Source organism: Nannospalax galili, unplaced genomic scaffold (assembly GCF_000622305.1).
Source record: "Nannospalax galili isolate Female #2095 unplaced genomic scaffold, S.galili_v1.0 scaffold441, whole genome shotgun sequence".
Classification (NCBI taxonomy): domain Eukaryota; kingdom Metazoa; phylum Chordata; class Mammalia; order Rodentia; family Spalacidae; genus Nannospalax; species Nannospalax galili.
In genome coordinates, this window is record NW_008348089.1 from 581,070 (window position 1) to 595,272 (window position 14,203).

At 44.0% G+C, this 14,203-nt stretch overlaps 1 protein-coding gene across 4 annotated transcripts in view; it reads right to left on the bottom strand.

The window, feature by feature from the left end:
- Window positions 1-5,200: 5,200 nt before the first annotated feature.
- Window positions 5,201-14,203, bottom strand: part of Gng12 (G protein subunit gamma 12) — a 135,468-nt gene continuing 126,465 nt past the window's right edge. For all 4 annotated transcript variants that reach the window (XM_008844612.3, XM_029569071.1, XM_017801014.2 and 1 more), the window contains 2 exons: window positions 10,953-11,071; window positions 5,201-9,199 (listed from right to left, as the gene is read on the bottom strand). In XM_008844612.3, the coding sequence (XP_008842834.1) occupies window positions 9,074-9,199; window positions 10,953-11,045 (219 nt within the window). In that variant the 5' untranslated portion in view covers window positions 11,046-11,071 and the 3' untranslated portion in view covers window positions 5,201-9,073. The remainder of the gene's footprint in view (window positions 9,200-10,952; window positions 11,072-14,203) is intronic.

Consider the following 14,203-nt stretch of genomic DNA (forward strand, 5'->3'; position numbering starts at 1 on the left):
GAGAGGGGATTAGTCTTGGACTAACATTTCAAGTCCTTGCATTAGTGTTAAAGTCCAGTAGGGCTAGGTATGGTGGCATGCGTTATAAGTCTGTGATACTCAGGAAGCTGAGCCAGGAGGCTCTGATCACTTGAGCCCAAGAGGTCAAGACCAACCTGGACAAGATAGCGGGACCCCCATTTCAAAAACAAAAAACAAGATGGACATGGTGGTACATACCTGTAATCCCAGCACTGTGGAGGCAAAGGCAGAAGGATCACAGGAGCTCCAGGCCAGCCAGACCCTACAGCAGAAAAACAAACGCTCCCCACATCAAAGCAAAAGAACTCTAAACAAAACCCCAAAGAGCCCCAAACCGTCCCACTTATAACTTATGAAGCTAGATTGATCTCTGAGAAAAACATGAAAGCCAGAAAAGCTGCTGTGGGCCAGGAAACCTGGGGTTGAAGTGACAAATTAGGAGACAGGCAGAGAGACTGGAGGCAGTGGGGCCACGGGAGAGTCTGATGTCACAGAAGCTAATGGCAGAGCTGCAGCGGCTAGAAGAGAGTGGGCTACGCTGCTGAGTCTATGAGGCAGAGCTGGAAAGCTCCATGGAATCTGCAAACTGAGAGTTTACAGGTCATTTTCTTAATGTGATCAGCTATATTCTAACAATGGGAATTAAAGCCAGGGTACAGATCCCTGGGGGTGAAGAGCAGCCAGAAGACATTCATTGGAATGCTTTGATAAAAAAATACAGGGTCTTCAGGCTGGGGGGTGTGGTCTTGTGCGGGGCTTCTCACCAGTGGGCCTCACAGTGATGGAAATGTTTGGATCTAGAGAAAGAAGTTGTGTCTTGAATTTCAAATTGATGTATTTTATTTTTTATTTTAGTTATTTTTATTTTTTTATTTTAAATATTTTATTATTTCTTTCTTTTTTGGGTCTTTTTGAAACAGGGTCTCCCTGTAGCCCCAGCTGTCCTGGAACTATGTAGACCAGGCCGGCCTTGAACTCACAGAGATTTGCCTGCCTCTGCCTCCTGAGTGCTGGGATTAAAGGTGTGCGCCACCATGCCCGGCCTTATTTATTATTTTTGTGTATTAGTAATTGCCTACATGTATATGAGTGCACCCATGTCATGCAATGCCACGGAGGTCAGAAAAGGACTTCAGATTCCCCTGGAACTGGAGTTAAGGATGGTTCATAGCCACCATGTGGGTGCTGGGAATCGAACCCAGGTCCTCTGCAAGAGCAGTCAGTGCTCTTAACTGCTGAGCCATCTCTCCAGCTTTATTTATTTTTAAATGGAACTTATACATCCTAGGTTGGTCTTGAGCTTGCTATGTAGCTGAGGATGCTCCTGAATTTCTGATCTTCCTGCCTCCACTGAGTGCTAGGATGACAGGCATGCGCCATCACACCCAGCATACATGCATATACTTTTTGGAAGTAAAAGACAAGCATATTTGGGGAGAGGAAGGGTGGAGTTAGAATGGAGGAGTTGAACAATGGCCAATAAAAGGATTGTGAAATATCATCGGGGCCCTGTGCAGAGACTGGAAATCACGCAGTTAGTATCCCCTCGCCCTCCCCTCCTCTCCCCTCTGGTATATTCTCCTGTTCACTGTAATTATCTTCATAACAAAAGTTATCACGTCAAGACCTTCTTAAAAATATCTACCAACTACCCTCTGCCCATGTAATTCAATACAGTTTTGATGGCTTAACCCAAACTTCCTTCCTAGCTATACTGATCTCTTGTTCTTGTGCCACAAAGATCTCGGTTGTCCTGATACCCTACGCTTCCTGAGAACCTACGCCTTTTGCACAAATATTTTCACTGCTGAGACTGTCTCTGGAGGGTTGGGTGTGAAATGTCCCCCACAGGCTCATGTGTTTGCAGCCCTGCTCTGGCTCCAGCTGGCTGCACATCCTAGTCTGCTGAGATGTAACAAGCCATGCATCAAACTTGTGCAGCCACAGATGTTGCCCCAGCTGCCACGCCTTCCCCACCAAGATGGACTGTATCCCCTTAAGCCACCAGTCAAAAATAAATTCTTCCTCCCTCGAATTGCTTTTGTTAGCGCTAAGAGAAACAATGAATATACTATCCTTTTCCTGTTCTTCATCAACAAAGTCTTACTGATCCTTCAAAGCCCAACTGAGACTTTGCCTTCTCCGTAAGTTTTTCTAGCCTAGCTCCTTCAGGCACAGTAACAACGGACACATTACATGGTAATTTGTTCCCTTCCTTCTGCCCAGTCTCCATTTATTTCCACCCAAACTACCTTTGTTTGTTTGAGGCTTATCCAAGAGCATACCTACCATTGTGCAGGTACACTGGAGGCAGAAGAGGGTATTGGATCCCCAGGAACTGGAGTTACAGGTAGTTGTGTGCTGCCCAATGTGGGTGGTGGGAACTGAACTTCTTCAAGAGCAGCAAGCATTCTTAACCACTGTCCTATTTGTCCAGCCCCAGGATATGGCATAATTCAACTGCCAGAGCCTGTATCCTCAGCTATATGGTGAGGTTAAATCATATCCCCTTTCCTTTCAACAGCCGTGTGAGGCTTAAGTGGAAGAACATGCAAAACACCTAGACTAATGCTGGGTCTTTCTTTCCCAGTGTCTTGCAAAAATGTCTAGAAATATTGACAGATGTTACACAGCCCATACTGAAATGTACCTCACTGATGTCAGATCTGAAAGACTTATTTACAACAAATTACTCTAATACATTGGCCATGGAAAAGTGTGTCAAGGTCAGGAGCAGAAATGGAAGCCTGTGCCACCGACAGAGGGATTTGGGCAGCTTAGTTCCTGAAAGGGGGGCTGGTGATCTCATACTCTAAGGCCTCTAGACAGTTTTTGCCTTAGGGACAAGTTGAACTATTATTACATAATCACATTTAAAAAATATAAACTAGTTTATTTTTAAAATGTATTTTAGAAGGAAACATATATCACAATTTGATATTCCTGTTCTAGTTTCTGCATACATATAAACTCATACAACTAGACCATTAAAATACATGTGTGGCTGTGGATGTAGCTCAGTATAGAGTGTTCAAGCTTGAGGCCCTGGTTTCAACCCCCATCACTAAAGGAAACATTGCATACCACCTACATCTCATCTTAAGACTGGCCTTTCCCTGCTCCCAGGGGACTTAATTAATGACTCAGCCTGCTGGGGCTGTACTGAGACGAGGTTCTCTTGCCTAGTCTGTTCCAGGGGTGACGCTTTAGGCCTGCCCAGTTTATAACCAAATGGCTCCCAGGCATTCACGCCCTCTAGCTTTTACTGGATGAAACTCTCCGCTCTGTCATTGGCAGAATGTGCAGGGAGGGTGGGGGGCCTGTAGACTAGAAGTCGCACCCACACACTGACAGGCAGCCATTCCTCCTTTCAAACCTGGCACTGTCCAATATGTAACTTAACCATTTTTACTACTTGCTTTCATAACAGCATCAACTGTCTGGGAGGATCTGAAGGGCATTACAGGAATGCTTCGTTTGTACTAATTCTCAACGGTACCTAAATATTTACCCCTACCTTGCATTCCTTTGTGCTAAGCACTGCTTCCCTCCATAGTTCTATTTTTATGGTGTCGACAGTCTTCCAGAGAACATATTAAGCCATTAACATTTCAGCATGAATTTCCTTGGACTGCAATTTCTTGCAGGGCAGACAATACTGGTTACTGAAAGAAATCACTCAATAGTTGGAGGTGAGTGTTCTTAAGATCAACAGGGACTTCCTACAGCTCCATGTAGATTTGTGGTAAATTTCAACGAGTCACACAGTACACAGTACACACAATTGTAGAGAGGACTCATCTGATGGCAAAGGTCACTTCTGCTACAGCTATAGCGGGGTGGGGCAGCAAAGAGTCAATGCAAACCAACTAAAGGCACTAGCCACATCAGGCTGCGCAAAGGTGGGTAGAGCCGACTGGGGGACCAGGTTCTATAAACTAGCCTCAGAGCTGTAAGGCAGTAGACTGGGAGGGCTGAGTGTGTAAGACCGTCTCCTAGCCCCCAGCAAAAAAGCTGAGAGCAAATGTCTAAGTGTCTCTCTGTACTTGGCCCGCTTGCCAGTGAAAAGCTGATGATGGCACATATCCAAAAAAGTTGAAAGACCTAGTGTCATGCATCTCCAGGCTGTTATCACCATTGTCCGTAGGTGTTTCCTGCTCGTAACTTGTTAGTGTGCGTTTCACCTGCCACTGTTAACACACCCTTTCAGTACCATGTCTGTCTCTTTAAGTAAAAAACTCCTTAATCCTATACCATCTTAGTTGTCTTCAGAGAGGCACAAAAACCTTGGGCTAGGGCGCGGTGGTGGGGTGGTGGTGTGGATGAAGGAAAATTAAAAACAACTTTAGGGATTTTGGTCAGAACCGGCAGTGCTTGTCAGGCACCCAATTGTCATTACCAAAGTACCTATATTCTTCAGTTAACTAGAAAATGGTTGAGTGAAAGCCTTCTGTTCTGTTCCATCCTGTGTGTGTCGGATTCTCAGAAAGGCTACTTTCCTAGCTTGCCTGCTTTATCACCTGGGGCTTGCTGGCTGCTCCCTTCTAACTCTCCAGAAGATGCTGTGTGCTCATCATGTAGGTAGGGGAATGGAGAAGAGTACAGAGGAGGCAGAGTGTCTTCAAGTGCAGTGGTATCTGTTTCCATGGTCCAGCTGGTGCTCAGGATGGAGTCACTCCCTCACCACTTCTTAAGCCTCTCTGTTCTCACAGGATAGATTGGTAGTACAGGAGGCCCACACACGAGTTTTGAGTCTACTGTCTCTTCATTCTGTTTCCTCACAAGACTCCACACCAACATAGTGTACTTTCTGCCTCTCTCAAGCCCCAGTGCATACAGGCCACCTTGGTACCTGTCTTAGAAGGTCTTATTGCTGAGCAGCTTGCCCCTCCTTGTCCTGGGCTCTCAGCACACCCTGCCCACCTGACTTACTGTTCTCTGCACACGGCACTGCCATGATCAGAGTATGTACCTGTCAGGCCACCATCCTTACACCAGACTCAGAGGTTGTCAGAGGCTGGGTGAGCCTTGTTTATCTACCTGTCATCAGCACCTTACTCCCAGGAGGTGCTTTGAAAATACCAAATGAATGAAAGAAAAAGAGAAGAGAAATGATCTTTTATTAATTTATCGAACAAACACCAAGTAGAATGATGCAATGACACACCAACTCAGTAAATAAAGCAATGATATTTTTAATGAAACGTCTCCCAAATCTGTGGGCATGCTAGCAAGTGAAAAAAAATGCTTTGTAAAAATTCTTTCCATAGACTAGACTTCCAAACAAAGATCACAGTGTTAAGGTATTTAAGATACTGGATAGATAAGTAGCCAAAGAATGTTATAAAATAACAAAATCTCAACAACGATTTAGCAAATGAAATTTTACTGAAACGTAAGAAAATAGGTGTTTGTAGTTACAAGGCTAAAAATAAGACATCAATACAGTAACTAAGTCCATAAACCCAGGAAAAGGCACTGTATAACAAAAGGTCTTTCATAAGCTGTTAAGTGAGCACACATTATATAGACAAACCAATTTTATATTCAAAGCAGCTTATAGCACCAACACATTGGAAGAACCAGCAGAGGCAGGTCAGTGAGCCAAGGCATCTGGGAAAGGAGGAATCTCAGCTCCCACCTGCTTCCACTCCCTTGTGACAAAAGGGGAAGTGGAGGCTGAGAGAGCTCAAGTGCCCTGTCCAAAGTCACATGGCACAGGACTGACCAGGCCACCCACTCCAGGTGTTTTATTCTATCTGATTTGATGTAATTTTCCCACTAACAGGCTTACCATGAAAGAAAGCAACACCTTTATAGCATACTTCTGTATTACATTTATCTCACTGGGAATACCCCCGGGGCTGCTGCGTGTGCTCAACTTTCACACTGGGACAAGTCTGACGGTACTACCCTTGTTATAAATTGGCTGAGAGGTGGCATCTGAAGAGATAATTTGGCACATCCTTTAAAAATTTTTTTATTTTCTTTTTACTGTGTGTACACGTGTAGGTGTGTGCACAAGCACGTGCTTATGCCACGGCAAGCTTGTGGAGGTCAGAGGACAACTCACAGGAGTCAGTTCTCTCCTGCTACTATGTGAGTCCTAGGGATTGAACTCAGGTTGCCAGGCTTGGTGGCAAGTGCTTTTACCTGTTGGGCCACCAGCCCCAATTTGGCACATCTTACACTATGTAAACTATATGTCAAAATTACTAACTCATTGGCATAAAGTTCTCCCTTGATAGTTTAAAGATTAGCAAAATACAAACATAATCCAAACATGGAGAAAGCAATCAGGCTGTTTCTTGAAGATGTAAGTATGGTACTTTCTCATTTTCATAAAGAATTTAAAAAACCTGATTTTAGAAAAAGATTGAGTTACAACCCACAGCTTGTGAACCACCTGGCAAATAAAGTATTTTTCCTATTTTTAAAAAGTGTGTATTTCTGTTAAATATTTTGGAGTCTTGAAATTTTGTCTGCCCTATCTTGCCACGGTTCAGAGGCCTCAACTGGACCAATCTGTGATGAGCTATGGAAGATACAAGAATAAAAAAAAAAAAAAAAAATCACTGTTACAGAAGTGGCATTACAGACAAAACAGATGAACACATTTAAACAGTTTCTTAGAAATGAAGCCAAGAAGTGTGTGTGTGTGTGTGTGTGTGTGTGTGTGTGACACACAGGGCATCAACTGCTGCAGACAGTTAAACTCTGGCTTCCTATGTAGAATGAAGCCAGGTAGATAAAAGTGACTTCTGCATATCATATATATGTGTACATATATTATATTTTCTCACATAGACATCTAGTTATAAGTAAATAAACATTTGGCTATAATTTCCCCCCTCTTGGGTCCAACATCCAAGGACTGGATTTCATTTCTTTCATGAGCATAGCCTATACCTGGTTAGGAAGTTACAAGACTTTTGTAGTCGTTTATTCTCTCTAACCAATGAAAATGCAATGAAATCTCTTGGGGGCCTCAAGTTCATGTCTTGCCGTTACAAGCATTTTAACAATTACATGTTTAAGTACTAAAGAATATACTGTGTTTGCTACCAATAATGTGCACACAATGGTATAATAAAGTAATTTCATGAAAATATTCTGTACTAAACTACATTATAAATATTTAAAGAAACATGTTCAAAACTAGAGTGAATACAAGATTAGTGTTCTGAAACTATCAGTAGAAAAATATACTTGTAAAAAAAAAGAATGTTCCATTCAATGTAAAAATTGTCTTTTTGATGTACATTTCCAATTTACCTTTTGAAAGGTAAAAGCTTTCTCTCTTCTAAACAGGTGCCTCCAAATCCCTTGAGGACTAAGTGGTGCTTGAGAACAGGTCAGGGCAGCGCCATGACTTTCACGGGTTAGTTCAGAGTGTTGAGCAGACAGATGCCTGGGAGGAATACTGTACGTCTCTGAGCCTTTTAGAAATAGTACTGCACTTGTTTACTATTGAGGAGCATGCTGTCCAAAACCCAGGCATTAGACATGTAAAGAGATTCTCTTTTAGGACACACTGTACACAAATAGGGGAAATTCTGTAACTAAATCTTTGGGACTGTACTTTCTGAGAACACTTCTTAAAACCCTTCATTAATACTTGGATGAACTGAAGATGAATAAAAATATCACAGGCATTGTGTTTGCCTTGGGCCTCTAGATGAACATCTAAAATAGACTTTTTCTTTGTGACAAAGTCAAGATACCTCTTTGGTCCTGGCAGGTATGTGCCTCTGGGACTCACCAGACACTGGGAGGAAGTGAGGGCTATCATCATGATCAGAGTGAAACTGAGGCTCTTAATACCCAACCCAGCTGTTGGGGCTATTCTGTAGAATGCAAGCCTCCTCTTGGGAGTGTTCCCTCCCATTGGCTGGTTTGTAGACATAGCAGGAATGAAACTGCAGATATCTACAAAGAACTTAAGTAAGTGTCTTGAACCTTTACAGTGCTTGAATGTTTCTATTTCATTGTGTTCCATCTAAGTAGGGCTGGAGAGGAGGGAATGTACCCCCTGAAAACAGATGTTCTAGCAGCAAAGGGCAGACAATACCATGCAGGCAAGGAGAAACTGGCTACCTGCAAATCTGGACCCAGGAGAAAAGCTGTTTTCACAGACTTCTGCTCTCCTCTTGGTGAGGCTCACAGTTCACTGCCTCTTGTTCCAGCCATCAGGGTGGAAGTTTCTGAGGTATCCACCCCCAATCCATCAGAAATTATGAGCTCCAGAGTGTAGCTGCCACCCAGGGCCCTCCCACGGATCTCTTCCTCATTCTTAGTCTCGGGATCATGGAGGCCCAAAGGTTTGGTGTGAATTATCAAAGGGCTTTCAGTTCAGCCTTAGGTTTTTAACTGGTACAGTTTATTGCAGCCCAAAAGGCTCAGCAAGATTTCAATAGAGGAGAGATGACAGGATCATCTCATTACAATGAAGATGATCTTTACAATGTTCTTTCTTTACTTTTTGTACAAAACCTATATGGAAACAGTTTTTTATTCTACCTACACAGAGCTCAAGATAAAGGTATAAGTTCTGGAATTGAGGAGCTGATGTTACAGCAATGAGAGTTTCAGTGAGGTTAGTGTCAACAGTGCACATACACAGGTAGATGCAGATACCCCCTCCCTGGGCCCCTTGTATGCTATACAGGTTGGTACAAACCTTATCAAGAACATAATATAAAAGTTTAGAACTGAAGTGATTTTTGACATTTTAATTTGCAGGTGCTTAGACAATTTAGGTCTTGACATTATGTTGTAAAGACAAGCTTCCCCTACCTTCTGCACTTTCCTTATACAGTAGCCCAATATGATACCATAGTTACCAAATAGAAAGTAAGATGATTATTCTGTATGAAATCAGTAAAGGGTAAAGAAAGGACAATTGGAAAGAAAGACTTCGGAGCCCGTTATTCTGAGAAGAGCATTTTCGTTGCTAAGCAGTGTTTACCAGGTAAGCGGAAGGCAGATCTCTTCAAGTTGCTGCTCGTGGTTTGCGCGCTTGAGAAAAGTGAGGAGTTGCTTCTCCACATCACTATAAGATGATACAGGTCTTTTTATCCTTGAAAGGGTTTTCCGAGGTTGGGATGCCAATCAGCAGAGGGTCACTCCTGGCATGTTCCTCACAATAGGACATGAGGTCTGCAGATGCCTTTGACACCTGACGTGGATGAAAACAAGAGAAGACTGGCTCTGGTACAAACCTCAGGAGTGGATGTGGGCCTGGTAAATCAGCATCATAGCACAACTTTCAGATCACTTGTCAGGTGCAAAGGAAATGGTATCTGGCAGGTTAAGATCTGCCTTAACCAAATAACCAGGCAAGTTGGCACCCCAGTGAGTACTGACCACACCTCACCAACTAACCAACTCACACTTCTGCTAAAATACCTAACCAAAAACTAAAACCAACATTCCCCATGCTAAGTGAGGGCAGCTCTGCAAAATGAGTGGCCCAGATTTGGCACAAAATAGACTGTGGGTTAAATACCAGGATTACACAATCCTGAAGTACAAGTGGTTTTCAGGCAGCTTAAAGACAAAATTCTGTGCCTTCTGTCTAAGTGTGGCCAAAAAGAGGTGGGGATAAAAAAGAAAACCCACACCATTCAACAATGTTTACAATGTAACAAGGACTAAGAGCTTCTGTGAAATCTTGGTAAAGAGAACCTGGGTGAGAAGGCTCAGCTGGCAAGGCTCCTACTGCCAAGCTTGATGACAGGACCTCTTTCTTCAGGACTCACATAGTGGAAGAAAGTCCTCTTCCGGAAGCTGTCCCCTGATCTCCACGTGCCACACTGCATGCGTGTGGCTACGCACACACATGTGTGCACACATTCTCTCTCCCTCCCTCTTTCCCCGCCCCCCAAATATAATAAAAAGTTTTAAAAAAGAATGTGGACTTTGCCATTAATTTCTTCTGCAGGTATAAAATGTTTTAAAATAGAAAGGGGCAAGGAAAGAAAAGTGAGTGAATCAAGGGGACATTATACCTTAGTTTCTATCCGAGAGAAAGTAGACTGGAACACAGAACAGAAGTTAGGAATTGAATTATGGATTTGGAGCCCAAATTTGAGCAAGCTTAGAGATGTCCTGTTAGAGATTCAAGCTTGGGGAAATCAAAAGAAGAAAACTAGCACAGGAACATGCTGAGTCTTACTCTGGCAGGAGCCAGACATGAGAAATACTGTGCCCTTTTTCAGACATGTGGTGGGAGATCCCAGGAATAAGCAGACTAGGGAGTCGAGGGCTGAAAGCCACCACACCAAGCTCATGCTTTAAAGACAGGTGACTATCTCCAGGCCCAGAGACTTTGTCAGGTGACTGCTTCAGTTTCTAGGAAATAGCATTAGTCACAACACTCCAGGGCTCTCACTGGCCAATCCTCTCAGGATTGAGTGGAAGACTTCAAGGTCAAGTGACCTAGGGACATGTACTCTGGCCTGGAGATGGAGGCTCCACTAAACCTGGGGGCACTAAGTAGTCACTGAAGGACACATATTAAAAGGCTGCATTTTCTAAATGAACACTGCGACTGACTGTTGACTTGCAATGCATTGATACTCTAGAACACTTGATAAATTCCAGGAAGATGACAAAGATATTTATCAAGTTTGTTTGGAATCCTGTCCCAACTTAGAAGACAGTGATGACAGGACTTGACCACACTCACTCGGGGAAGGCAGGCCCCATTTGACAAACAGGACTAGCTTAGATATCTGGCTCCTCAACTGTTTTGGAATGGTGCCTATGTTAGGCAGGAAGTGAAAACCCAATTCTGAGACTCTCAGCTTGCTCTAGGAATATAACTGGTAGCAAGCTGAACCACGTGGCCTACCTTCTCCAAGTTGGGCTCCAGCCTAGGAAGGATAGTGGAGCTCTCAAAACACATGTTGGTGCCATCAAGCTTTTACCTTTATTCTTTCGATGGAGGCTTCCAGTCTTAACTGCTGCACTGTTCTCCTAGCCTGGGCGATGTTGTTGGTACTTGCTGTTTTGCTGGACATCTTCAATGATTATTTTTCCCTGAAATCTGAAGTGAATTTTTGAAAGGTGAGTAGTGCTTATCTTTAAGGTATTTAAACATTCCATTGAAACATATACTTTGAAGAGAAATGGCTGCACTTTTCCAACCTCACAGCCAGAAATGTCCTTTAGCAATTGTGGCGAGTGACAGCTTTGTGTGCTAGTGTGCCATGTACTCATTCAAGCACCTCAGAAACCTGCAGAAACCCAGCACTGTGCAATTTAGTCAGTGCACCCCAACATATCACAGAATGTGCCCTTTTGAAGAATTTTCTAGGAGGAGGGGGCTGGAGAGATGGCTTAGCAGTTAAGAGCACTGGCTGCTCTTGCAGAGGACCCGGGTTCGATTCCCAGAACCCATACGGTGGCTAACATAATTCCAGTTCCAGGGGATCTGATGCCCTCCTCTGAACCTCTGTGGACATTGCACAGACATATAGGCAATACATTCAAACACATACAAATAAATTAAAAAAAGAATTTTCTAGGAGGAAAGCAACACACATTAACATTTATGGCAGTTATGGGCCTCTAGCAAAAGCAAATGTCACTAGAGGTCATGTTAAGATCACTACTGCATTATTTTAATAGAAGTGTTAATGTTATTTCTTTTAAGCTCTTTTATCTAGCTATTAGCCCAATAAAAGTTCAAGTGATAAATGGTGAGACAGCCTTCCTCTACAGAATTCTAAACACAAGGCGATTTTAGGTGCCATCAGATGTGCAGGGATTTTCAGACTGTTAGAAGGTGAGCAAGTCAATATTTAAGAAAAAGGAAACCTTTCAGCTGAAGGACTCTAAATGATGGATCCACAATAAAGGTCAAATGAGGTACACAAAAGCTTGAAATAATTAATGAAAGGCTATCATTCCTTCCTCTGCCCTTTCTTGCCTCATCCTGGTGGCCAAGATACTTGCCAATCCTGTCACCTGCTCTCATATGTTTAGTGTTACCTCTCCTCTCTGGTCTGAGCCCTTGGATTCTAAGCTGTTCTGTTACCCTGTCTTCCCTGCCACCTGATGCAAAGCAGTTGAAAGAGCCTGGCCCTTAAGCTTTGAACAATCTGGTTAGCCAATGGCACTATTTCAAGATATGCTCAGGACAAGTGCTGTCTGGTGCCATTACCATATATGGTTAAGCTCATGCTCAGCATGGTGGTAACTGGAGGAAAAGGCAGAACAGGCAGGCTTGGCTGCAGGGTGGCAGTTTTATGACTCAATGGGAGCAGGTGGACAGTAGGTGTGTCTCTGGCACTATATAAGGGCTCAGCAGTCTTGGGGCACCATGGCGCCAGCAAACCCAGGCTGACTCAGTCTTCTGGAGGGCCTGCAGCTGCCCAAAGCTTAGACCAGACAAGGCTGTAAAAACAACAGCGACACACAGACTGAGTGCCTCGAGACTCAGGATATCTGCAAGGGTTGAGTCAAGGCTCAAAAAAACAAAACTAAAACAACCCTTTGAACTGTGTGCAGGGCTTTGGAATCAGCTCAGCAGTGGGCTTCCCCTACTAGCTGCTACTTACTAGCTGGTTGAAACCAGACAAGCTGCATCACCTTTGTGTGCCCAAGTCTTACTTATAATAATGAGGACACCATCACCCACAACAAAGGTTTTTTTGGGGGAGATGGGGAGAAGTCAGTTCACCAATGCAGAGTGTACAGCATAGGAAAATGGGGTTCCATAAATTGCAGTTGCTATTATTTTTATCCTGGGGTCACATAGCACCAAGAACTGGAATCCCCTGCTTACCTGTCTGCACTGTCCCCCTCCTCCTACCTGCTCAGTGGGCCTCAGAGATTCTGATTGATTTTGTCTGGGTGGGGCCCTTTTGAACAGGTCCCCAGACAATTCTGCCATGCTAATGTCAGGACAGAACCAAAGGGGTGGTCACAGCCACCTAAGGATTCTCATAGGAATAAGGAAGCTCCAGTAGTAAAGTACAGGAAACAGGAGGAGCAAGTGTGTGGCAGGTCAGGGTGGCCTTGCCTTGTCTGGGGCCTTGAGTGACCTCAGTTCAACCAGCCACCTCTTCCTCAAATTCAGGTCACACAGCTCCACCCAAGGGAGTGGCTTAGGGTCTCCTCCCTGGGGGTGTGCTCCACACCCAGGGACCTGGCCCAGGTCCTTTCTGTGTTCCCAGGTCAGAGTTTATTAACCAGGTGTCTGAAATGCCCAAGGAATGGGCAATCTCACCTTGAACAGGGTGCTGGGCCCTGATGCACAGCAAGCTGGTGACCTAGTCTGTCACTGCAATATAGGGACCTGCCTCCCCTTCCAGCTGGTGGCTGGTCCTCACCCCTCACTGCTAGGTGGAGACTCCTCTACTGAGTGGCCTGTGGCTTGCAGAGGCCAACATTTTCAGAATGTTCCTTCTCCATGAGAATAATGTCAAGTATTTTCTTCTTCTCGATCTCTGGGCACTCTGTTTCTAGGCCCAGGGAATATTTTTTTGTAACCTCGGAACAGGTCACACAGAGACTAGCTCTGTTATCATTCCCACCTGTGTGGCCATCGTCAAATAATCCACAGTCGGGCTTTACTTATAAAAGCCTGGGAAGGTAAGAAAACAGGCATCCAGTATATGGAAGATTTTCTTAATCCCTTATTGTGTTACAGCTAAGACTTACACAGCTAGCTTGCAAGAAAAACAAATCGGAACAAAAAAGACAAAAAACCCCAGCAATCCATAATTCTCGCCAGTCCAGGCTTCTGCCTGCTCCTCTACAGGACCCTCGCCATTCTTAGCTCCTCACTTTCTTCCACTGAGGAATCTTGCAGGTCCCCAGGCATAAGAGGTCTCCACAACACTTTAAATTTGTTTTTCTTTTCCCCTCTCTCTTTCCTTCTTTCTCTCTTTTTTCTTTTTAGAAACAGGGGTCTCATCACTATGTTGCCCAGGCTGGTCCTGGACTCCTGGCTGCAGCCTCCCAAATAGCTAGAACTAGAAGACCATGCTGGGCCTAAGCAACACTTTTTTTTTTTTTTTTTTTTGACAGAGTTTCACTCTCTGGTCCAGACTTATTTTGATCTCCTGGAAAACCTCATGCCTCAGCCCTCTACTCCCCATGTACTGGGATGGCAGAATGCCAGGGGTGAGCCACCTCATATCAACACTTAAAATTTTATTAATTTTAATTT